General features: G+C 52.1%; 1 protein-coding gene across 2 annotated transcripts; it reads right to left on the bottom strand.

Moving 5' to 3' along the window:
• Positions 1-38: 38 nt before the first annotated feature.
• On the bottom strand, positions 39-23,336 carry cica (capicua transcriptional repressor a). Of its 2 annotated transcripts, none has more exons than XM_061822914.1 (22): positions 22,963-23,336; positions 14,849-18,331; positions 14,460-14,730; positions 11,848-11,964; positions 11,306-11,441; positions 11,063-11,165; positions 10,345-10,527; positions 9,901-10,027; positions 9,173-9,339; positions 8,382-8,520; positions 7,776-7,858; positions 6,973-7,339; positions 6,338-6,471; positions 5,786-5,937; positions 5,321-5,513; positions 4,988-5,159; positions 4,791-4,927; positions 4,607-4,728; positions 4,385-4,536; positions 4,130-4,264; positions 3,925-4,050; positions 39-3,277 (listed from the first exon to the last, which is right to left on the bottom strand). In XM_061822914.1, exons 2-22 carry the CDS (start codon positions 18,173-18,175, stop codon positions 2,988-2,990), a joined length of 6,633 nt encoding a protein of 2,210 aa, XP_061678898.1. In that variant the 5' UTR covers positions 18,176-18,331; positions 22,963-23,336; the 3' UTR covers positions 39-2,987. The 2 variants fall into 2 exon arrangements, with proteins under 2 accessions (XP_061678898.1, XP_061678908.1); XM_061822924.1 differs by lacking the exon at positions 22,963-23,336 and adding an exon at positions 18,948-19,260.
• Between the last annotated feature and the right edge of the window lie 1,785 nt (positions 23,337-25,121).

The raw sequence follows: 25,121 nt of genomic DNA, 5'->3' as shown, positions 1-25,121 counted from the left end.
TGAAACGGGGATGTTGAATCAAGTCAAAAACAATCAGCTTTGTGTTAGATCTTTAATATTTTCAATATTTAGTTTTTCTTTTGTCATTGTTTGGAAATATTGCACATGGTCAACATGCCTGCCTATGACATCGCACTCGCCTCATTCATCCTATAACATTCCTTCTCCAGCTCGAGGACAATTCATTTTTCACGCACAATCATACGGTACACGCCTACATACAAACGTACGTTCCGTCTGCGGGGAGGGGGGGGGGGGGGGTCGTCGGGCGGGCCCGGCCGCGGGGTCGTCTTCTTTGACCTGTGCGTGTCGGATACTTCCTGTATATCCTGAATATGTAACTGATAACAGTCAACATGGTGGACAAAATAGTCATGGCGACTATAAAAATACTGTCTTGCATGAAAAATAGACTATTGTCCTCGTGGGTGCTGTTTGACGACAAAACGTTGACTTACTACTTGTGTGCGCGTGCGCCAAACACACACACGTGCTTGGAAAAACGCTCAATGTGTGAGGCTCTGTGTGCATATGTGCACACAGACCCCCACACGTGTACAGAACACTGCGTATGTATATACACACATGTGCTTTGTCATTCTCTTTCCATACATCCAACATTGACAAAAAAAATAAAAGCTCCCCCCATAAGAATCACAATCAGGAGCCCACCAAACTCTCGAGCAAAGGAAGCCAAGAGCCACAAAGTGCTATTCCATTTTTTGACTTTGAGTAAAGTTACGCGGTAATCTCTTCAACAACAACAATCGTGCCATTCGTTTGTCTTCCCTCCCACATGACCGAGGAGCATTAGGGCCACACTCGAAAAGAAAATAAATAATATACCGTGGCGAATAGAAAAGATACCAGTTGTCAAAACTGGGATATTTTGGGGAGAAAAACAGTGGTCCTCGTACAAGAAGAATACGTCTTTAGCCTTCTCCAAAATTCAAGGAAAATGTTGCAACACTATCAGAACCAATTTTTCAGGATGGTCACAATTTTTGAGAAAAAAGTTGGAACATGAAAGTCAAGCGTTTTTTATTTGTGCTTGAGGTCACATTTTGGGTCAAAAAAAAAAAAAAAAAAGTCAGGCAAGGATAAAGGCGTGATGTTATGAAAGTGTTTTTTTTTTTTTTTTTAAACGAGAATAAACTCACACTTTTTCAAGATTAAAAGATGCTATTACGGAAATAAAGTCCTTTCTTCAAATAGTCACTTTTTTAGATAAATTTTGGAATATGAAAAAGTATTTGTTTTTTTTTTTAGTAAAAACTATTCGAGATTAAAAAAAAATCATAACCTAAAATACAATCTTTTAATCTTTGGATCATAACATTATTAAAAAAAAAAAAAAGATGAACTGTTTTGAGTATTTTGAGATGAAAAGTGGATTAAAAAAATCTATAAATATTTCCGGACTCAAGTCAGTTGTTTGTCGGATTAGTTATTATGCTCCCGGTATCGGCGGCCTTGTGCAACAAATTCCAACTTTATTCTCAAAACGTGACCGCTTTTTTTGCTTTGTGTCATATTTTGCTTTCTTTTTTTTTTTTTTTTTTGCCGTGGCGCTAATACTGCTTCGCTTGCTAAGTTCCGCTCGCCCACTCGAGTGCAGCGCTCGTCGTCCTCTATGGCACTGAGCTTTTTCCCCCCACCCTGCAAAAAAAAAAAATAAAAAGAAAAGAAAACAACCCTCCCAAAATTCCCCGGAAAAAAAAATGAAATAAAAGTCCTATTGCACCATTTGATGGGAAAGGATAAAGTGTCGACAAGAGAGGGAAGAGGGGAGGGCTTCGGAGACTGCCCCCCAGGGCTGGTCGAGGATCTGCTTTTCCCTGAACTGAACCCGAACCAAATCCATCCTGAGCTACATCGCGCTTGACCCGTGACCAGTGCTTAAGGGCACTTTCTAACAACGCTTGAGCGAGAGGGGGGAGGGGGTGGGGTCGAAGGTCGGGGTTAAAAGGTGATCGATTACACGGGCTCTACTAAAACAATCTCTAAAAACAATACTTTCCTGATTTAACTTGCGGCGGCGGGCCGCGCAGATTGTGCAAACACCTGATTTCAACATTTTACAAAGAGACACGACGAGGTGGGGGGTGGGGGGGGGGGGGGAGAGCCGCCCCTTCCCCCAACGAGTACATTTAAAACCACGGTTGGGCCGAGGGGACGGATAACATTCTCTCACCCTTTTTTTTTTTTTTTTCTCCAAGTCCAAAGAAGAAAGACAAGCCGCGAGAGAAAAGCGGGCCACGGGAAAACCGCCCCAAAGAAACGGCGGAGGTTCCGACAACAAGTCGTTTGCTCTCTCCGTCGCAGAGCCCGACATCTTCTTGCCGCTTTGCATAAGAACTTTTTGGGATTCGACCTTCCGTCCGGCGTCCGCTTTCTCAAGTCAGACACGCCATCTCTTGAGGATTTCTGCGTGTGCGCGCCGCCTCCGAGCACACGCGCACAATCAGACGACGGTTCGGTTCCCGACGCAAAGAATCGAATCGGGAATCGAACATTTTGTGGTTATAATCGCTGAGCGAACTGTGGTGGTGGTGGTGGTGGTGGGGGGGGGGGGGGGCATGGCTTGGCGACGTGCGCGGGCGGCACGGAGGGGCCGCGGAACGTCGGCGGAGGTCGTCGGGGTGGCGCTCTCGCGTCCGGAGCCACCGTGCTGAGGGGCGGACGGACGACGAGGCCGAGTCGACGGCTGAACTGCACCTGCACGCTTCCAAGTGACAAAAGTGGCTTTTTCGTCCGTCCAAGGGTAACAGTCGGATTTGCTCAGGGTGCGTCGGCGTCACGCCGGACGTGACATCCGCACCACCACCGTGCATGCGTGCGTGGAGATATTGGCGTATTGGCGCACCCGCGCGTGTACCACAGACTACAAACTACTGTACACACGTGCTGAGGCCGAACTCGGACTTGTTTTGGGAATCTTTTCTCTTTGTGAATGTTGTCGCCACGAGAGCGCCTTCCACCACTTCTCAGAAACCTTCGCTTTTGGGCTCCTCCGGGTTCCGGCCTTTGTCGTCGGCCTGTTCGGCTCCTCCTCCTCCTCCTCCGTCTTCCCGCGGCGACGCGTCGAAGGCGGAGGAGCTCTGCGGGACCGGCGGCGCGCCGCCCTCGACCGAGAAGCCCCCGCCGCCGCCGTCGGCGGCCCCCGGCGTGGCGGCCTGCATGATCTTCTGGCGGACTTCGCGGATCTTCAACTGCAGGCAGACCTTGGTGGGGAAGGTGTCGGCGTAGCGAGCCTGGAAGGCCGCCGTGGCCTGAGCTGCGAGGAAGGAACCCAGCAAAGATTTCAACAACTAGCTGGAGTTTATCTGTCAGAATGACTTTTTTTTTTTTTAAATCCATTTTCTCGGAGGGTTAAAAAGACGCCAGAAGGTTCCGGAGCTCTCTCTATTTGGGCCGCAGTACTCTGGAATGGCCGTTCCACTCTAACTAGCTCGTTCCAAATGTTTCAACCGAAAGTTGAGAGATTCAAACCGCGTCTGCAATTTGGCCCGTTTTTCGCCGTTGGCGCGATGGATTCTGGATCCACAGACCCCGCCAACATCAGAGGAGGCCCGCTTCCCCGCAGACGTGGCCGCGGAGGACTCGGCGTCGACCCAAGTCCCGAGGAGCGCGTTCTCGAGTCGGGCTTTTTCACTCAAGCAGCGGAAATGGGAGCCGCTAAACCTTTTGGAACAATGCTCAGATCTTGACTCAAGACTTATTTCTACACTCTCGCATTCGGCCAAAGCTCAATTAGTCTCTTGGCATTTCTTGCGTCCGGACATTTGGGTTGTGGGCGCTTCCCATCCATAACCGTAATAATTTTCCAAGCGGCTTATCCTCACAAGGGTCGTACCAGATCCAAATATTCGTAGCCAGGAATACCAAGAGGGCCTCCGACTTGTCTCTTCGGCGAGGGCTCACCTGAGGGGAAGAAGCCGTGTTCCTGAAAGAGTTGCATGACCAGCGCCCGCCGCTGGTCCAGAGTTCGACGCAGGGATGAGAAGGGCACCCGGTCCAGGTCTCCGAGGAGATCCTCCCCCTCCGTACCTGGCGGGACAGCGACGGATGGGAACGGAGGTGAGTTGTGAGCCGCCCGCCCGCCCGCCGGCCGCCGCCGCGGTCCCACCTGCTCTGTCGAAGGTGAAGATGTCCCCCTCGCACTTGGCGGCGCTTTTCGGGGTGTTGGGCTCCGAACTGCAGCTGGAGAGGCGGCGGGTCTTCCTCCTGGGCGAGCCGGGGTCTTCCGCGGCCGGCTCCAGCTCTTGATGGACCACCCGAGGGAGCGGAGGAACGCCACCGGAGACGACCCAAGTTGCAAAAATAATCAGGGAACCTCGCCCGATTTGAAACGTCCGTCGTTTTGAAAATGGGCGCCGTTTACCCGTGGAGTTGCGCCTCTTCTTGCGGTAGCTGCCCAGGATGGCTCGAGGCGACGTGGCCAAGCTCTGCAGGGTGGGCGAGGGCAGGACCTCCGCCGGGTTGAACTCGGGAAGCTCGGCAAAACGCTCCTCGAAGTACGTCTCCGACAAAAGCCTGCGCCCAGGGGAGGGTCAGCGTCGGCCGCCCGCAGGGCTCTCGCCCGCTTCCCGTGGCCCGCACTCACTTGTCGTGAGAGTCGGGCGTCTTTTTGAGGGGCGGCGGCCGCCACTTGGTCCTCTTGGACGCCGGCTCTCTTTCGGCGGAGGGCGGCGGCGGGCGAGGGGGAGGAGAACAACGAGCCCCGGCCTGCGACCACGACAAGGCGCTTCGTAGTTTCTGACTTGTTTCACATTTGCAACTGATCTGACCTCTCGGTCCTTGTCCGTCTGGCGTCCTCGTCGCTGGTCGTCCCTGCTCTCCTTCGTCTTCTCCTCTTCCTCCTCCGCTTCGACATCAACCGCTTCCTCCTTGACCGACACGTCGACTTCTTCGGCTTCTCGTTTCTCTGCGGAAGACGGAAGACGTCCGATCTGACGTCCCGGCACGACGCCTGACGCGCTTTTACCTGCCGCGTCGTCGACGTCTCGATCGCGCTGCTCCTCGACGTCGATCCGGCCGAGCTCGTTCTTCGTCTCGACCTCCATCGCCAGGTTCGCGGCGGGCGATGGGGTCGTCACGGCAACCACGCCGGGCGCCAACGGGGCGGCGGGCCCGGCGGGGTAGACGGAGGTGAGAACCTGGTTGAGGGAGACAATTTGAATATTAACACACACACACACACACGGGAAAAAAACTGTGCTGAAATAATGATCCCATTCAAAGGTAAAAAAAAACGACGCTCCCCATTTTGTCACCTTGCCCGAGTGCCCTTGAGCAAGGCGGCGCCCCCTCACTTTACCTGCCGGGTCACGCCGGCGGGAGAGGCGGTCTTGGTGTTGTGGTTCTGGCCGGTCAGCGCGGGAGCCAGCAGAGTGTGCCCGGCGGGCGCCACGGCGGCGAAGCCCAACGTGGTCAAGGGAGACGAGAGATAGGAAGAAGCTTGTTGGGGCATCGCCGTGGTAACGCCCAGACCGGATTGCACGTAGGTGATCCTGCAGACGAGATGCTCGTGTTAAAATCAATGTTGAAATGAATATCAAAAACGTTAAAAAAAAAAAAGTCACAATTGAAATGAATTTCGTTCCAGTACCGTTTTGGGTGTTAGCGTCTACATATTAGCGCGCTTCTCAGCTAATTATGCTAACGCGTAAAAAAATGATCGTTATGGTCTGTCGCAATTTCAGATTTTCATCTATCCTTGCTGAGTGCGGCGCATATTTGCTACCGTGTAGTTGCACAATAAAGAGGTTCTGGTCGTCTGGACCTGGTGGGCGGCGCGGTCAGGAGAAGCGTTTGCGGGGGGGCAGCGCCCGGAGCTAGCACCGTTGTCATGGAAACGGGAAAGGGGCTCCCACGGCTCATCGCTGCGGCGTGAACGCTGCTCGGGACCGTCGGCGCGGGGGCGATCTGCACCATCTGTGGACGGGGATGACGCGGCACAACAATAACAACGTACGTCGGTCGTCATCATCATCATCATATCGCGTGCGACGAATGCAGGAGGAGATATTACTTCAACGATATGCGAGGCAATTGCAGTTTTCCCCAACTTTATAAATTCATATTCCAATTATGTTCCAGCCCACCATGAGCAAAAGTGCGGCAAAATTCAACGCATTCTTAAAAAGAAACTACATAAATTGATTTATTCTGAAAATCACATTCTACAAAAACATTTTTGTTTTAAAACGATTGCTTCGTTAATTCTTATTGTTGTTATTATTTTTACCTTTAAAGTGTTCACCATTGGGTAAATTGGACATTTTTTTTTTTTTTTTTTTTTCACGTCGCAGTGTCACCGTTCGCAGACGCCCACCTTGTTTCCTGCGGCGGCGCCGTTTTGCACAGGAAGAGGCGGCGGCACCAAGGCGACGGGCGCACGTGGAGGAGCGGACCCGGCTCGGAGCGTTGCCATGGGAACCGCCATCTTACTCCGCACCTGCGTTTGAACTGATGAACGAGAGGGGAAGACATGAACGGCACTTATTTGGGCATTGGCCTGACAATTGTGAGGACCGGGGTTTGAATCCCGGCCCCGCCCGTGTCGGTGTTTGCGTGGCTTTTTTTCCGGGCGGGCGCTCCGCTTTCCTCCCACATCCCTAAAACATGCTGGCTGGCGTCTTGCTGCCATCTTGCGGCCTCCGGGTGTCAATTCCCAACGGATGACCAATTTCACTCTGCGGCGTCGCCGTTTCCGCCAATTCGTCCAAGGGAGCGTCCACCGACATTGAGCCGTTCCGGGCCGCGATCAAATATCAACGTAACAACTGTGAGGTATTTTCCCAATCAGAAAAACTTCAAATACGCGTTTGTTCGTCATCATCTTAATACGTCTTCTGGTTTGTGCATCCTGCCCACAAGGGGGCAGAATAACTACATCATACTGGAGACCTGTACACAGGTCCAGGTACCGCTCTCCTTTGAAAAGAACTTTATTTTGAAAGGCCTCACCTCCGCTTCCCGTCACAGCCGTCACTCCCGCCCCCGGGTGCGGCGCGCCGTCGGCCGACGGGGGGGAGTCACCGGGCGCCGGGCCCGCTCGCCGGTAGGAGGGGCTCCGGGGGTCCGGCGGCATGTACTCGGGGGAGGCGGCGCGGGGGCTGATTCCGGCGAGGGTGCGGCGTGGCGAGCCCCCGAAAAGTGAGCCAGGACCGGGAGAGGCGGAGGATGTGTACCCGCCTTCCGGTGGGCCTCCAATCGGGGTGGAGGATTTCTTATCTTGAGGCGGGTGGCCCTCGGCGGAGAGCGCGGGGCCCCCCGCGGGCGGGGAGGCCGCCCCCCCGGAGCCGCCCTTGCCGTCCTCCTCTGCGGCGTCGCGCTGGAGGTGAGGAAGTCAGAGCCAAAGTTGAAGATGAAATTGGGAATTTGGCTTGCATCAAGTTGATGGAAACTGCGGCATCTTAATTATGCTTTCTGCTGGAGCTGGCCGATACGGCCTTCAAATAAAAATTGGGGATATTTTGTTCCCCTTCTTTGAAGTAAAATGCAAATTTTGGGAAATTGTTGGACCGCTTTTATCTTGCGATTAATTTGCATCCGATCAAGTCACGGAACTATAAATCGCTCATTCGTGTTTGTTCGTCAGAACCGTTGATGACGTCATCGATTAGTTCACGACGACAAAGTCCATTTCAATGATTTATTTTTGCCGTTAAATCAAGTAAAATCTTGACATTGTTCACGTGTCGGGCGTAAAACGTCCAAATGGCAACATCGCAGAAGAAAATCGGCGCGACGCCACCGACGGGCCGCACCTGTCCGTCGGGCTGGTCTTGGTCGCTGTCCGTCACTCTCTCCTTGCACTTGAGGTCGACGGAGCCTTCGGGACACGAGTCCTCTGGACACAAACGCGCGAGACGCTCAGTTGGGCCGGCACGTCCACGACGCGTCAAACCAGGTTGTCGGCGTGCGGACTTGAAATTCTTCAATTTCAACTGGCTGATGACGGATGAACGTTCAAAATAAACACGCCCGCGTGTTTTTTTGAGTAATTCCCAAAAATCCCTCGGAGGCAAATATGTACAAGTGACGAAAACACGAGGAAGTCGTTTCCGAGGAAACGCGTGGCGAGTGGAGGGAAAGACGGGGCAACTTTCACGCTCGACCATCCTGTGCGATACCAAGCGTGAAAAAACGCAAAGAACAAAAACGTGGAACATTTTACGCGTGGCTGGAATCTTAAAACTTTAAACTTTGGCAAACGCATTCCGACATTTGGAATGTGATCATTTTGTCCATTTTCATATCGTGACCGTATGCAATTTCGGGTCACCCATTCGGGACGAAGACTCGGCGATCCCCGACCGGGTTCTTTTGGCATTCCGGTCCGGTCCGGTCCGGTGCGGAGGAGGAGCGCTCACCCATGACGTCGTCGTCCCCCTCTTCCTCGCAGATGACCATGCGTTCCTCGTCGCTGGTGACGTCATCGCAGGCGCCGCCCTGGTGGCGCGAGGACGGCGGCGGCGGCGGCCGGCCCCGGAAGAACCCGGTCCCGTCCTCCTGGCCCAAAAGAAATCAAACCCGGAGACGTCAGCATGGTGAGGTGCATTTCTCCAAATGGAATTACTTTTTTTTTTTTTTTTTTTTTACATCATCTGCATCTCAGCCATATTTCTTATTTCTGTTGATGCACGTTCAAGGAGGCAAAAAAAAAAAATGAGATAAATGCGTATTAAATAAATTGACTTGAAGTGCAAAATTGTTGATTTTAAGGCCATATCACTGAACTGTGTTTTGTGCTCCAACTAATATTACAAAATGTCAATATCCCACATCTCTTAAAATTTATAGTATCTTAATATCATCGTGTAAGTATTGCAATTTTCACCTCTACATCTGACCATGAATGTAATTTTTTTTTTTTTTAATAAAGGGAATACATATTCCGTGCAATTTGCTTCAACCACTTCTTTTTCCTCAAAAACGATGAATGAAATTTTGTCGTTGAGTTGTTGTTTAATTGTTTTACAATTTCATCTTCAATTTTTTCTTTTTTTTTGCATTTGGGTGTACGCTTTAGTGTTTCGACCCCCCCCAGATAAAGAGACACGATGAACTTTAGCGGCGCCGAGGACACAAAGCGGCTGCGCCCACGTCGGTTTCCGGCGGGGGCTACTTAATCGCGCGTCGGCGTCGGTTAACGACCTCCCACCTTCTCTGCGTCTCGGCGGCGCTCCAGGGCGTGCACGGCGCTGTGAGAAAACGCTCTGGGACGGGGGCGCCGCCCGTCCGACGGCTCCCCCGCCTGGCGCTCGCCTCCGCCGGTCCACGGCGAGCTCGCCGGCTTGCCCTCCGGCGCCTGAGACTCGGAATACGCGTCTGGGGAGACGGAAGAGGGCATCCAAATATTCAGCGTGAACGTCTCTGCTGTTTTTATCCCTGCAAATGTGAATTTGGAGCTGCGCGGCCAAAATGTGGAGTAGCACGTCGGACCGCGACGTGTCTGGCAGCAAGAGGAAGAGGCCACGCGGCGCTAGCAAGAAAGCAGAGAAAATCCATCGTTGCGAGTGTTGCGGTGTTGCTGTTCTCGTCAGCTTTGCTACTCCGCCTGCGTGCGTGTGTGTGTTCAAGGAGACGTCGCTTGAAGCCGTGAAAAGTTCTTCTTCTTCTGTGGTGTTTCGCATCATGTTAGCATTAAGCTGGCGCACGTCACTTGTTGAAATAAAAACGCATTGACGGTAATTATCTTTTTCTTTGTGTGTCAGTTTCAAGTGAAGGAACAGTTGGAAGCGAGCACGCCTTGCCTCTATTTCGGAGAGCGTTTCTTGATGGGGGAGTTGGGGGGCAGTTAAGGTGTTCATTTGTTAAAGCACGCAGGGATGGGAAAAGCAAGAACGTTAAGCCATCAAGTGTGTGGCGGCGTGGCCATTTCGCCCCCACCTGCGGTTTCCGACATGCTCCTCTCCCGCGGATCCTTGGGGGCCCCCCGGCCGTCCGACAGGGACTTCCTGCGGTCCTTGTTGCACCACTTCCAGTCGGGATGCGCTCGGAAGTGGGCCTCCTTCACCTGCCATCACAAATACATACGTTGGCAATAAATAACATGGTCGTCCATCTCTCACCCCCCCATCTGGCCCCGGGGTCCGGTTTCAGCCCAAGTAGAGAAACTGTTTTGACTGCAGCCATGTCGTTGTTTTGGTGATAAACAGTGTTGGGTTTGAAATGGCAACGAAAAGGTTCAAGCAATGTGAAAAATGACCGATTTCCACCATCGGGTCGGGGGGGGGGGGGGGTGTCATTCTAATCAGGAAATCTGCTTCGGAAGTCCACGTCCCATCCGAGCAAGGCCGAAGCCCGAACCCGGCCGGTGCCAAGAGTACCGACCTGGAAGGCCAAGTCGTGGTACTGCTGCTTCTCGTTGGCGCCCAGCGCGTACCACCACTCGCCCAGGATCTTGCTGACGGTGCGGTTGTCCTGGTTGGGGTGGCGCTGGTGGACCAGGGCTCGGTGGCGCTTGCTGAAGATCATGAAGGCGTTCATGGGCCGGCGGATGTGCTCCTTCTCCCTCTGCACGCACAAATACGCCACTGATGAATTTCGCTCACTCGCCGTCCTGCTCGCTTCGGATTTGAGGTACGAGTTGGCTGACTTCAAATTGTCCAAATCCAAAAGTATTTCCAATTTTCAGAATGAATACATTGTAACAATAAAGGCAGAATGATTCTTTTTGTTTATTGCAATTTGCGCAAAACTGCTTAAAACAATCATCAGATGATTTTTGATGTTTTTCCTTCTTTTTCGATATTTTACAGACCGTGTATTGCCCCGATTTTGAATAAAGCAATTTAAAAAACAATTCTTTAGGTAATTCGTTAAAAAAAAAAAAAAAATCATCGACATGATGAAAACACTTAATCGCAAATTGTGGGTAGAATGTGGAACTGTGGCTCCCTCTGGTGGGACGTAAAAAATTCTCTGAACGTAATGATTTGACTGTGCAGAATGATTCACTGCCCCCCCCTCCTTTTTTTTTTTTTTTTTTTGGTCAAATCCGGTCCATTAAATTTGCAGAGTACGTTTAAGAAGAACACTCGGAACCGACCTTCCTGTCGCCGTCTTTGGGGAGGGCGCCGAGGGACTGCGTGCGTCTCTTGGCGGGGCCGCACGAGGGCGCCGCGTCGTTGGCGGCCTCGCCGGGGGAGAACCTGCGGCGGTTGGACCATCGTCATCAAAAATATGAGAACCATATTTGCAGGATTTTCATCTTCACTTCATCGATCATAAATACGACACGATGATCTCTTAGCAGCTCGTTTTCAACGCCGGGAGGCGGTTCGGTACTCACGGGTCGTCGGCGTCGCTCTCCGTCTCGCTGTCGGCCCCGCCCGTCTCGGCGGGGGCGCTGTTGTTGTTGGTCGGGGGCGGACGTGAAGGCGACGCCCTCTCCGGGTCACCCGGCGGGGTCGCGCCGCGACGGGGATCTGAACAACAACAACAACAACAACACAGCCAAATTCATCTTCGGTGCTGCTTATCCTCACGAGGCCAATTGCAGGACAATTTGCGAGCATGCTTTAGGGATGTGGGAGGGAAGCGCAGTGGGCGCCCACCCGGAGAGAAGCCACGTAGGCGGGCACGGGGAGGACATGCAAACTCAGCACAGGGGGAGGGTGGGATTTGAACCTCGGCCCTCACAGCTGTGAGGCAGAACCTCTTAACCACTCACCCACCGTACCCTTTCACAACATGAGCCGATTAAATTTCTACTTTACCGCAACAAGTACGCCGTAAGTATGACGATTTTTTTTTTTTTTTTTTTTTTAAGACAATAAAGTGTGCAACTTGATTGCGGTCAATGATTAAGAATTCATTTTTTTCTCCCGGTACCTTGGATGTGAGCGGCGGGGGGCCGGGCGTCCCCTCCCGATTGGCCGGGCTCCAGGAAGGGGACCAGCGAGTGCCAAGGGAAGACGGGCACCGAGCGCGGCTCCACGTTGGTCCACACTTTGCATGGGGAGGGGGCACACAAGAAAAAAAAAATAAATAAACGGCAAAGGCCGACTCTTTCGTGACAGGAAAAATCTCATCAAATCAAATTTACACTTGTAACATTCAGATATTTTGAAGGGAAAAAAAAAAAAAAACTATTTTGGTGAATGTTCTCTTTTCCCGATTCTCAAGTAGAAGAAGTGATGGATGATTTTGGTACTCAGAATTGTTGCTATCTTTTATGATGATTTATGAAACAACATTTGTATATTTTTGTACCCGCGTGCACGGCACAAGTTTGGGGGAGGAAAACTGACTTTGAATTAAAATGTAATTTTGGATTTTTGTTCTCAAATCTATTCTCATAAGATTAGGTTTTTTTTGTTGTTGAAAAAAAATAAAACACATTTTGTTCCTGTGACATAATGAGTGAGTGAATGAATGACATTTGCTGTCCTTATTCAACTGTACGTGTATGAAAATGGAGAGCCTCTCCTGAGTCAGTGCATAAAATTAATCTAAAAAAAAAAAAAAACAAATCAATCCCAATAAATAAAAATACACATGTAAAACAGATAAAGATATCGAAATCAGAGGAAAAATGAGAGTAACGGCTAAAAAAAAATTTTTTTTCTGGGTAATATTAAATTGAGGAAAAGAATAAAATGTTATGATTGTGACATGAAGACTTCTTAAAAATACCAAAATCTTTTGGTTGGAGACGGCAGACGCGGCCTCGAGGTGCCGCCTCACTTCCTGCCGACGCCAATGCGGCTGCTCTAATTTTAGATTGTGGAGGAATCGCGGCCGCTTCGGGTTTGGGTGAAGCCCACAATGTCGCAGTTGAGCAATCGGGGGGGGGGGGGGGGGGAACAGGAAACGGGCAAGCCGGAATCTACGGATGTGCCGGTTGAGCGCAGTACCGCATTATGCCTCAACATGGAGGGCAGTGCTGAGTTTCTTTAGAACAGACGTAGCGGAATTAGGGGCAAGAAGAAAAATACCCCAAAGCAGTTTTAATATTCATTTCAAAATGAATACATTACCCGAAAGTATGTTCCGCTTGTGTGTGCGAGAATAGCAATTTGTTTGAAGGTTAATAATCACCCCAATATCTATGCTAATTTTCATTAGCTCGTCTGTGTCGTTTTCCATCAGGAATTTCATTCTCTTGTTGGGCTTGACACGGCGGTTCTCCAGTGAACTTCAGCTGGGGCTGAAGCAAGCACGCTCGGCCTCTTATTGAGAAAAACTGACGAGAGTTTGTTTTGTTTCATTCGCTGAGGAGCTCTTAAATAAGTGTGTTTGAATCCCTTCTGAATATGTTGAAATGAAAGCGTGGTGGCTTTTTACCCAATCAGCTGCGATAAACGGGGGTTGCCTGCACCAATTTTTTTTTTTTTTTTTTTTTAAATTCCCTTTAGAAATGCAGAGCGGAGGCGACGCCACGGTCCAAAGGCAGCCGGCCGGCGGCGGGCGGGCGGGCGGGCGGCCGTGCGAAGGACGCGTGCGAGGGCGTTAGCGCGAGGCTAATCAGCTAGTGTGCTAATTCTTCCAGTGGAAGGCGCGTAACCATGACAACGCGCCAGCCAGCCATACCGCAGCAGCTCTTTTTTTTTTTTTTTTGTGCGCGCGCGCGTACGTCAACGTCCTCGTTGAACTCTGTTCTGCACGTCTAGACGTGTCAATATTTTCACCCTTTGAGAGTCACGCTGCTTATCTGTTACACGCACGCACACACACGAGTATTAAAAAAGGGCAACGCCCCAAGCGCACACGCCGGGACGTTTCAGGAAAACCTCACGCGACAGGATCTGTAGCAAAGAAGGGCAAAAAAAATAACTTCAGATTTTTAAAAATGCAAAGCAAGCAATGACATTATCTTTTCCTAATAATATAACGATGTGGGCGGGGGCAAAAAAACTCTCGATGAATAAGTTCCATCAGAAGTCGGAAAATGAAAATCCAACCGAGCTGATTCACACCCAAGATTCAGAAGATCAAAGGAAACTGAAGCATCAAAATCCGTGATGACAAAGAATCAATAAAAGCTGACATCATTTCTACCTAGAAATTGAAATCAAATCCAAGATGGCAGCATAAAACACTTTGAATGACCACAAAATACATGAATGCAATTCATCGTTACCTTCTTTCTCGTTGTATCATAGGTATAAAATTCCCATTGCGCGTTTTAGAAGCGCTTTTGACAAATGGACTGCGGCCAAACAAAACTCGACGAGGAGCCCAAATGGAGACAAAAATCACGTCAAAGTTTTAACGTCTGCATTTGCCCATCGTGGACGGGTTGTCGTGGCAACGGCACGCAGCGACGCCTCCCTTTTCTTGGCTGCGAAGTACGAGCCGCGGCAGATCCGCAAAACGCGTACCAACGAAAGGCAGCCGCGAGTTTCGGAGTCAAACAATAAGAAAGACGCAAAATAAGATGGCCGACGCATCGAAGTGGTCGACGTGTGCGATGACAAAACGCGTGCAAGACAATTCCTTACCCGTGCCGGGACGTCCCATGATGATTTGCTTCCGGGGGGTCGGGTGCGAGGACTCGGCGGGCAGAATGAGCGGCAGGAGCGCCGTGGGTGTCGGGTGGCACGCCACCGGCTGCGGCAGGCCCCCGCCGGCGGCCTCCCGGTGACCCTCGGGCTTCGTCTCCCTGCCCCCGGACCCCGACGAGGACGGGACGGGGCCGGCGGTAGCCGACGTCGATCCCGACGTGGACGAACTGGAGAGGGCGGCGTAGCCTGCTGAGGTCGGGGTGAGGGACTGTGGGGGTGGGGGCCGGGTCAGGACAGGGGAGCGCGTTTCGATACCGTTAGTCGTACACAATTTCCAACGGGACAAAGTCACCACGGCAAAAACGAGAAACGGGACTTTTTCTTACCGAGCTAGACGTGACCAGGACCAGAGCAGATGCGGGGTTGCGCAGGAGAACGGCGCCGTTGGTGGCGGCTCCGTTGATGGGAACGGGCGCCTGCAGGCCCGGCGTGACCGCGTGTTGGGCCTGAGTGAGCTCCCTGGATCGGCTCCTCTCCCGCCTCGCCAGGGGCCCGTCCGAGAACTTGGCCAGGGGGACGTCGGGGTTGCGGACGATGACCGGAGAATCGCGCAGGGGAACGACGCGGCGCGGTGAAGGTTCCTGGGGAAGCGGGGAGGCCGGCGTGGGAGAGACCAGCATCGGCGGCGGCGTGGAGGCGGCAGAGGACGGGGGCCGGCTGGTGGCGCTACGTGGCCGCGGGAAGGTCAGCGAGGAAGGTGTCGGCGGTTGACTTTGGGGCGAAAGGACTCTGAAGGCAGCGGGGCCGAGATTCAGATCACCGACCACTCCTCCCCCGACACTTACCATTTGCTGTTGCTCCGGTTTGGTCTGATAGTCGTGGACTGCTGCCAGCGGAGGAGGAGGATGGCTCTCCAGCTTCCTTTTGCCAGGACTCATGGGCACCGTAAAAGTGAGGTTGGTCTGAAAAGTGGGCACAATCCCCGAGAGGTGGCGTTCGCGTTCGGCGCCCAGAGGGCCCAGTTTGGTGCCGCTCAGCTGGCGATGATGCCGCGAGGAGGGGGCGGTGATGGGGCTGAAGTTTGCCGGACGGAAGCCGAAGAGCGGCGAGGGGGAGGGTGACGGAGTCGGGGAGAAGGGGGACTGGTTGGAGATGGGCGAGTACGAGGGCGTGCCCGAACGGGAACCCCCCAAGGAGACCAGCATGGTCGCCGCTTCGCACTCGTCAAAGTCAAAGCGAGAAAGGTCCTGGGGAAGCAGGGAGGGCAGGACCAGGCGAGGCCGGGAGTCTCCTCCGCGGCTGCTGGCCTCACTGCTTTCTCGGGAAGTTTCGTCCCAGTCGAACTCCGAGCTGGTCCGGCCTCCGCTATGTCGCAAGTCAGACGGCGTCAAGGTTCCCGTGCTGCTGGCCCCTCCTCGCTCCCGGATGCCTCCGCTGGCTTCCATTTCCTTGGTCCTCATGGAGAGGTGTCTGGAGCAGTATCCTCGGCGCTGAGACTCTTTGGAGCATCCCTCGCGAGAGCAAAGCCTCCTCCACTGCTTCCCGTTGAACTTCTTGCGGATGCCCGTTGGGGTGCACACCACGTCTCCCTTCTTGTACTTCTGCTGGGCAGCCGTCAGTGGGGTGCGCGAACGTGAAGATGAGGAGGGAGTGGAAACGGATCCAGAAGCGCCACCTCCACCGGAGGAGCCACCTCCTGATGCTTTCTCCATTCTGGAGGAGATGGGGGGCAGGGGCGGGAGCTGGGCAGTGGAAATGACAGCAGTACTAGATGCCACGGCTGCGACAGCCGGGTCCAGACCGAGCAGGACCGGGGAGGGAGGCGGGTGAGGGTTTAGGGCGAGGTGGCCAGAGGGAATTCCAATGCCCTGCACCACAGACATATGAGGGTTGAGGTAGCCAGGTGGGGGCTTGGAGACGATGTGGCGGTGTTGAGGAACTGCCATGGGTTTCGGCCCCGGTCTTAGCGCTCCCATGGGGACCATGTTGAAGTGGGACACCTCCATGTCTTCCTCAGGGTTGAGTGGCATGTACGAATGGTGTTGTTGCTGTTGCTTTGCAATATTCTCCCTTTCTAGTTCCTGTTTTCGCTGGAGAGCCCGTTCTCTTCCGAGGTCTTTTTCAATGTCCCACTCCGGGGCAGGAGCCAGGCTGAGGACTGAGGCCGGCGTGACTGGAGTGGTAATATTGCGTCCCGGCGCGGAGGAGACAGGGATCACGCAAGGGTACACCCTCCCCAAGACAGACCCGACACCCGGTGTCATCCCACGGCTGAGACGGCACACCTCTTGCTCGACGTCCACTTCGTCCCTGTCTTCCTGTTCCATTTCATTTTCTCGAGCGTCCTCCTCCACTTCTCTTGCTGGTAGGTCCAGGTCCCAGGGTGGCACCAGGAGGCGGAGTGTTTGCCTGGACACCCAAACAGCCTGGGGGCCGCTGGCTGCGACCCTGTCATCTACATCTTCGTTCGGAGACGAAGCTCTCTCATCAGACAGCAGGACACGGTAGCGATTGGCCACCGCTGGGTGAGTATCCACCTGAGTCACGACGCCTTCCCGGTACCACCGGCCCTCCCTGCCTTCCTCGTCGCTGAAGGGCACACAGACGTGGGTGCCGAGAGGTATGGGGTGGACACCGGGTGGCGGGGCATCCAGGATGATGTCTACAACCCCTTGGGGGCTCATGTGTCGATAAGGATAACGGCAGAGTGTCTTCTCCCCGTTCAGTTGCACCTCCAGGCTTCCGTATTCCCCGTTGACTCTACGGACTACACCGGCACAGAAAACCAAGTCAGAACCCTTCCTGTCATTCCTCCTTTCAGTACCTCCATCTCCGTCACTTCGTCTCTGGGGCTGGCGGGCCAGGACTCGCTGATTTTTCAGCCCTTTGGCTAGGGCGTCCGTGAGTGCGTCGGGGAGACTGCAGGGCGGGCGCGAGGAAACGCCTGCGACCACCTCCAGGTCTGCCGAGTGCTCGCTGGCCGTGTCTGTGGAGGAGCAGCGGGGCAGAGGGCTCGGTGACACTCGCTCGGGATCCCTGACTACGTCTTCTCCTCCTGGCCTTTCCGTTTCCCCTCGCAGCGAAAGGACAGGCGGTCCGGGGGAACCACCCTGACGTGGCTCTTTGCCGTCGGGCATAATGCTCCGAGTTTGACCGGGATGCGAAACATTTACGGGAGCACCTGGACATGCCGACACCTGGTTCAGGGACCCGCCACTCACAAGGAGAGGAGGGGGAGTACTGGATGCGAGGTTGTTAGGGTTACCACCGGTAGTCACGGAGCAGTGTTCGGATGTGTACTTCTTCTTGGGAACGCGAGCCTTAAAGGTGGCGGTTTTGCGACTGGACGTGGGGTTGGGGCTGCCGTTGGCGCTCGGTGTGCTGCTGTTACTGCAGCTGCTCGCATTGCTGTCACTGTGGCTCCCGCCGCTCAACGCCGAATGTCCGGATCGATCATCCGACGGGGCGAGCAACTTCCCGGAGTCGATGAAAAGCGATTCTGCGTCGGAAGAGTCTCGGGCTCTGACCGGGTCGGAGGACTCCGACTGAGATGAGAAAGAGAGTTGATGTTGGACTTGAGCGGTTCTGTCTCGGTTCTCATCGGAGTCTCTCTTCTCGCCTCCTTCCGGGGCCTCGCAGGCCCCGCGCCGCTTTCCCCCTTTGGCCCGGGTGGTGGGGGGGGAACGCCGGCCCTGCTTTTTGATGGGCTTCATCTTGTCATGAAGCGAGGCCCGGCCTGCTCGTGGTTTTGTCCCGGTTCTGTTCTCCTCCTCCCCCCCCTCCTCCTCCTCCTTCACACTCTGGTAATGTCTTTCATCTCTTCTCGTCCGGGCGACTTCTTCACTTGCCACCGTTTGATTTCAGAGATGCTGGAAGACAGGAATAAAAAGTCACAATTTTAACAATTACCCATAAGAACAAAACAAGGAAGGGGTCTGCAAATGTTAGCAATGTGAGCAAAGTCATGCCGGTTGCAGTTGTTCTCAGGGGAAACCTGGAAAGACTTTCCTACGAAGACGTCGGAAGACTTTTGCGCATCCATTCCGCAGGGATTTGTCCAGCGCAAATAATGATCATCCATCTGGACCAATGACGCATCGTGACAGGCAGAACAAGAAGATGCCGGTTCACCAGGCGGCCAAAGGTCCGATGAACCTGTCTGGTGCCGTTCCTACAGAACAATCCTCGCTTCGACGGGCCCAGAAAACGCGCTGCGCGAGCTCAATTTGTGGGTAGATAAGAGACGAGATGCTGATTACGGCGGCATAGCTCCTCTTTGGTGCCGCGCTGTAAGATTGGAGATTTTTTTTTTGTTTAGCGCCTGAGCTCAATCAAGATGGGGACTTTTTTCCCCACTTTCGGGTGCTTGTAAATGTAAATGTCGCTGCGAGAGTTCCGAGCACCTCTCGCTCACTGTCGCAGACAAAGAAAGCGCGTCCGGCCGGCAGGCCTTCCCCCCCACCAAAACTTGGAAGACGTCTTCACCTCCGGTTAATGTTTTGGCGGCTCTTGGTGAATTGACGAAGTCACGAATGGGACTCCTCGACTTGGGCGTCTTCCATATTGTGGCAACAAGACGGCTGGCGGGCTAAACGCGTCGAAGCAAAAGACGGACGAGCTCTTTGCAGTTTGCCCCGACAAGTCTTTCTACTTTCTCTCTCTCTCTTTCTCTTTCACACACTCGGCATTTTATCCGGGGACGTAGAGGCGGGGGAATTCCTCGTGCGCTCGCTGGCACGCTCGAAGCCTCCCTTTCGAACACCCTCGTCCTCTCTCCTTCCTTCTCTTCTGCGGCGACCTTTTATCTGTTTACTGTATTTCGCAGCCGAGTCGATCCGCCCCGACTAAGCCATTTCCTGTGGAAGGGCATTACCTAACTTCCCTTTTTACCTTATTCCTCCTTTTCTCAGCCGGTCGATTTGGACTCGTCTCTCTCGGGTTCGGAAGGGACCGGTCGCCATCGGCCCGATTGGAAAAACGATCAAATGGACTGACTGGTTTAGCGTGTATACTCCATTTTTTTTCCACTCCTCCAACACTGCCAATGTTAACGTTTCTCTGCATTATCTTGAGTTACTTCAACATTACAGTCAGTAAAAAAAAAAAAAAAAAACAACAACAACAGCAACAATATTAGCTTCAGACATTGGAACCAATGTTAGCTTCCAAGGTTAGCTCCACTATTTGCTTTCCATCCAGTCACCAACTTCAGCTTCCATCTTAAGCCTCCGATGTTTATCAGAAGGTTGCTTTTGACAATAACAACAACAATAACAATAACTGATTTTCCAACTTTTTCGCCAACATTAGCATCCGGCGTTAGGTTTCAAAGTTAGCATTGGAGTTTAGCTGCGGTAGTTAACGTCCACCATCACCATCATGGCTAACGTTAGCCTCCAGTGTCAACTTCCAACATGGTCACCGATGTTAGCATCCAACAAGATCCCACCAACAGCGGGTGAAAATCGGGTGAGGCCCCCAACAATCGCCCCCCCCCACCACCCGCTGTGAATCCCGAATCGCAAATATTGGGCATATAACGACGCTCACAGGCATAGATTCTTAATCCTCAGCATAAAGCAAACTTGCGAAAGTCTTCTGGGCGCGCAACTTTTCTGTCTTTGCATTATTACTGAACGGTTTGACAAACTTGAATCATGGGTGTACTATTTTTCTTTTTCGAAAAAAAAAAAAGGTTTTGTAATAGTTTTTTTTTTTTTTTCAAGTTTCCAAGTTGAATTTCAAGCGGTCTTTAGAATGAAGAGCACTGGAAAGCGCTTCCTTATCCTCTTGCAATATAGATCGGAGGCATCTGTGAGCTGAAGTGCCAGGATGAGGCGACCATTTTGCGTCTACAAAGTAGCACATGAGATATGAATGAAGACGAACGCGTTTGCAAACGTGTCACAACGACAACAACGACGACAAAAAAAAGTCACTCAGTTACAGTGGCTTGTCTGAGGCTGCAGTTGCTTAAGCAAATCTCTCAAATAAGGCCTGACAAGTTTTGGGCCAGCCACAATTCCCAAAGGCGTGTTTTGGTGCAAACACAAACCTGCACTTGACCAAAACAACACCGCGGAGCCTGCGACGCGTGCTGGCGGCGGCGGTGTCACTAACCGTGACTGGGATTTATTATTATTATTATCTTTTTTTTTTTCCTTTAGCTGGAACTGGGGCACTCGTCAAGGTGGAGGGAATTATCAACACTTCCTTCCTCAAGGCGGTCAGTAGCAGAACAGAACAGAAATAAAATGTCAGCAAAGGCCTACTTGAAGATCAGAACTTTCTGTGTAGTTTATCAGAGGCCCTCGACCCGAGTTTGACAATGACAACCATCGATTGTGAACAGCCACCTGTCCGTTATAAGAGGGTGTGCACACTTGTGTCATTTCTCAAGTGACGTCGGACAACGACATCTGAGCGGCGCGCTGAGATCTGAAGTTCATCCAAATCCACTTCAGCCTCTCCCCAAAAATTGCAAACATCTTTGGAATGAATGACACCAAACAATACTCAAGTCAAAATTAAAAACAACTGAAATATTTCAACAGTTTTTGCTCCAAATCAATGGCCGTGGGGCCCCTCTTTGTAGTGTGCAGACCTTGGCCACCGGGGGCACTACCATACAGACACCCACATACGCAGTACGTGCGTGAGGTAGCGGTCGCCGTTGCTCAATAAGTTGCAAAGACGGCAACCCCACTGCTAGCAGTTAGCGCGTCTATGGCGTTCAGCATTGTTTAGCATCAAGCTAGGTGGACCGGGTTGAATTGTGCCACGTGTAATTGTCTTTGTTTAATGTTTAGCTGACAATTAAAATGGTCAAAGAGCCGCTTTTCATATTTTGGGGGGGTTATTATTTTGGAGATGACCGGATCGAAGATGCGCCTCACAGATCTGAGGGCCGGCCGGGGTTCAAATCCCGCCGGTTTTCCCTCCACGTCAGAACAGAACAGAGCTGGGACAGGCTCCGGCATGCCCGTGACCCTTGTGAGGATAAGCGAGACAGAAAATGGATGGGTGGGTGAATTTTGGAGCATTTTAGGGGGGGGGGTGTGCAACCAGTGGGTCCCGACCCCCGCAAGGGTCTCCTTTCTCCTTCTGCTGTGGCTCTCTGTGACTTTTGAAACCAATATGGAGTATTTCACTGTTTTCTGTTTTCATTTGAATTGTTTCAGTTTTCAGATGTAACTCTTGATGATTGTGCTTTCGCAACATTATAATAAACCGCCTGTATTTCATTTTTTTTTTGCGGTGACCGCCACCGATTGGCTGAGCTGTTCCACGAGAGTTATAAATCCAAGAAAAGGTCACGTCCTGGTAACATTTAATAGTACGTGCTCGTGAAATGTTACATGCAGAATACACCCACGTGGAAGTAAACAAAAAACATTGCAGTTGTTTCCTCACTTTAGAAAAGGAAGTTTTGTGGTTGGCGGTATTTTCTTTATTTTTTGGGTCCAAATGCCTCTTTTGAGTATTTGATGTTGCCGAGGCCCGATTTAACCTCTTATGTCAAACATCGTAGTCACCGGCGCGAGTTTGTTAAAATCCTAAAACATCTCGAGAAAGGGACTTCAAGTACTGAAGGTTTTGCTCCTTAAAAATCAAAAAATCTTCATAGGGAGCGATTGATGAAAAGTGATTTTGAGCAGTTCGGTTGGCCAAGCTTGCGAAGAAGCTCTTTGCGAGCCCTTTTTGTTTATATCCCAAACCAAAATCCGCGAGTGAGTGAGTGCGTGCACGTTTGTGGCCTTCAACAACAACAACAACAACAACAAGACCGGCACCGGCACCAAATTGGCCATGCAAGGCCGCCTTCCCGGCCGAGCAGGCCCAGGCCTCGAGCGCTCACACAAGGCCGCAAGCCGCAAGCGAGTCCCGCTCTCCCGAGGACTTCGTCGGCCTCCCCTCGTCGACGCAACCGAAGAAGAAGACGAGCTCAGCAAGAAGAAAAAGAAGCCATCGAGTGGGCCCGTCGAGAGTGACAGCTGTGTCAAAAGACAGCTGAGGCCTCCTGCACAACTTTGCACGCACTCGCGTCGTCACCGGCCCGATTGGAAATGTCTTTTGCTTTGTTTTGGGGTTTGGTTTTTTTTTTTTTTGTTTGTTTTGTTCCTCCCCCCCCCTTCCCTTCCCTTCCCTTCCCTTCCCGTGGACGAAGAGGCCGCTCGACCCCCACCCCGTCCGCCTCTTGCAGACGGTCGTGATGACGATGCCGAGACCGAACAGCCCTCGATGCAGTTTTGTCAGTTATGACGCCGGATCGGATACTAGTGGAAAACTTCCGAGGGAGGCTCACTATGTCGAGACGCACCGCTCCCTTTTTCTCGAGCCCCGCACTCCACCCCCCCCCCCACACACACACACACACACACAGACACAGACACGACACGCTAGTAAATGGCCGTAAATGAGCACGTCCGGCAAGAAGGAAGACTCGGACCGAACCTTCGCATCTCGCCGCGGCGGCTTTTTTTCGTCGGCTTCCACTCACCCCGCTCGCGGAACGTGGACGAGAGCTTCGCCGAGGGGGGGGAGGGGGGGAATAGGGCGAGCTCGCAGGCCGCTCCGGTCAGTCGCCGCTCATGTTTCTTCAAATGTCGAGAGGAGGAAGGAGAAGGAGAAGAAGAAGAAGAAGGGGGGAAAACAACCCACTAGTGGCCGTGTACATTCTACGCTACAGTCGCAAAATGGTGAATGGAGACGTCGAAGCCTTGACAACCAGCTGGCTCGGCCAATGGCCGCGCGCCGAAGGTTACAGTAGCCAATAGGAGCGCCGGAAGACGAAACGGGGGCGGGACGAACCCGGAAAGCGAACTTGATTGAGGGGAAAACGCGGCCAATGGCGGTGTGGGAAAACACAAAACAGCTGTTGGGAGACCGAGGCGGCGACGGCCAATCGGGTGCCTCTGTGGGCGTGACTATGCGGAAGTGAAGGCGATGTCTCTCTTTTTTTTTTTATTTTCCTTTCAATTAAAAAAAAAAAAAAGATTTTAAACTTGCTAGCAACACTCGAACAGTTTTTCCAAAGGCTGGAGGAATACCGGTTAGTGTTTTAGCTTCAGGCTAAAACTAATGCATGGCGTCCTTTGCCCAAAACAGTTGAAATACTTTCACCCACCCAAACGAGTTAAATTCTTTTTTTTTTTTTTTTTTTTTTTTTAACCTGTCTGTTGCTTCTCACGTCACGCAAGAATCCACAAGTTGATTTGAGCCCAACAAACAACATTTAACTCCCGACTCAACGTACCGGGTCGTTGACCGGGCCAATCGGAGGCGTTCAAAAGGGCGGAGCTGCCCGACTTCCGCCTCCCCGGCCAATCGGTACGGCGGCTGCGCGGCCGTACGTCAGCGAAGCTCCCTCGCGATTGGCCGAGAGCGACGGGAAGGGCGCGGGCCAATGGGCGAGCGCGGCGATGAGGTCATGAGAAGCTTGTTGCAGTCAAATCGACCAAAAGAGAAAAGCCCGTAAAGTACTCCAAAGGCGGGATTAAGCTTCCTTTTAAGACACTGAGCCGCTCCAATCACGCAACTATTACAGTACTCGACAACGCGCGTGTATGCGAGATGAATTCTTGTCATAAAATGTGCATGGTGCATAAATCTGAAGCGCACATTTTCCTTCGCCTCAGAGAAACCGAGACGGGAGTTTTCTTCTCGGGTCTTCACAAACTGACACTTTCTGCCCGCCAGGTGGCGCCATCGCGTCAATACAACTTGCAGAGAAGTTGCTGGAACGAGCACGCAAGAATGGATTGAAGGGAGGGGGAGGGGGGGGGACTCATTTCATATGCAAAATCAAAAGAAATTTTCAAAGAGTTTGATTTCACTGAATGGGTTTGCTGTTGGGATCCTCAGGAAAAAAAAAAAATTTGCATGAGAGCCCCCCCCCCCCCCCCCCAACGTTATGTGTGTGTTTTGCAGTTTTTCTTTGGGGTGGCCTACTTTTGTATCAGGTGAAACGTTTCTTTTTGGGAGGTTTTTTTTTTTTTTAATGATGTTTAGTTATGGAGTTGTGCGAGAGGTGAAAGTGATTTGGGGGTTCCAAGCAGGGCCCCCAACATTGTGTGATCATTAGCTGTGTTGCGTGACCCGGCGGCGCCCCACGACCCTTCGCCTCTCACCCGCCTCCGGCGCGTGACCTTTGACCTGGCCTCTCGGCCGGAGGCCAAACAGGCCGTCAATCACGTCGCGGCGGACGCTTCAAAACCGACGACGACAACAACAGAGAAAAAAAAAAAAAAAAAAACACAGAGAGATTAATGAACAAGATTGTTTTGAAAGGACAATTAAATAACGTCACGGGAGAAACTTTTAGCGTATCGTCGCTCAAATACACAACTCAAAAAAGTGTTTCTATGCAACTACAAATAAGGAAAGAAGTTAGTGTAATGGCTAAAATAATTTTAAAATCTTATTTATTTTTAATGGACAAGTAACATTAAGTGTTGGGAAGTAACTAACTGGAAAAAGTTGATGGCATTTAATCGCCAAATGTAATTGTGAGCCATTCAATTACAGGGAGAAAATGCGTAATTAGGGTTGATTTGGGAGATTTCCATGACTACAATTTTAGTTGCACTGGAAAAATAGTCAGAACCACCCCGGCCGGCCCCCGCTCTCCCCACCTCCAAAACCCAATAATTGTGATTG

Source organism: Syngnathoides biaculeatus, chromosome 1, assembly GCF_019802595.1.
Source record: "Syngnathoides biaculeatus isolate LvHL_M chromosome 1, ASM1980259v1, whole genome shotgun sequence".
Taxonomy (NCBI): Eukaryota; Metazoa; Chordata; class Actinopteri; order Syngnathiformes; family Syngnathidae; genus Syngnathoides; species Syngnathoides biaculeatus.
Note: the sequence above shows the minus strand (reverse complement) of the source record. Positions and strands in the feature narration are given on the sequence as shown.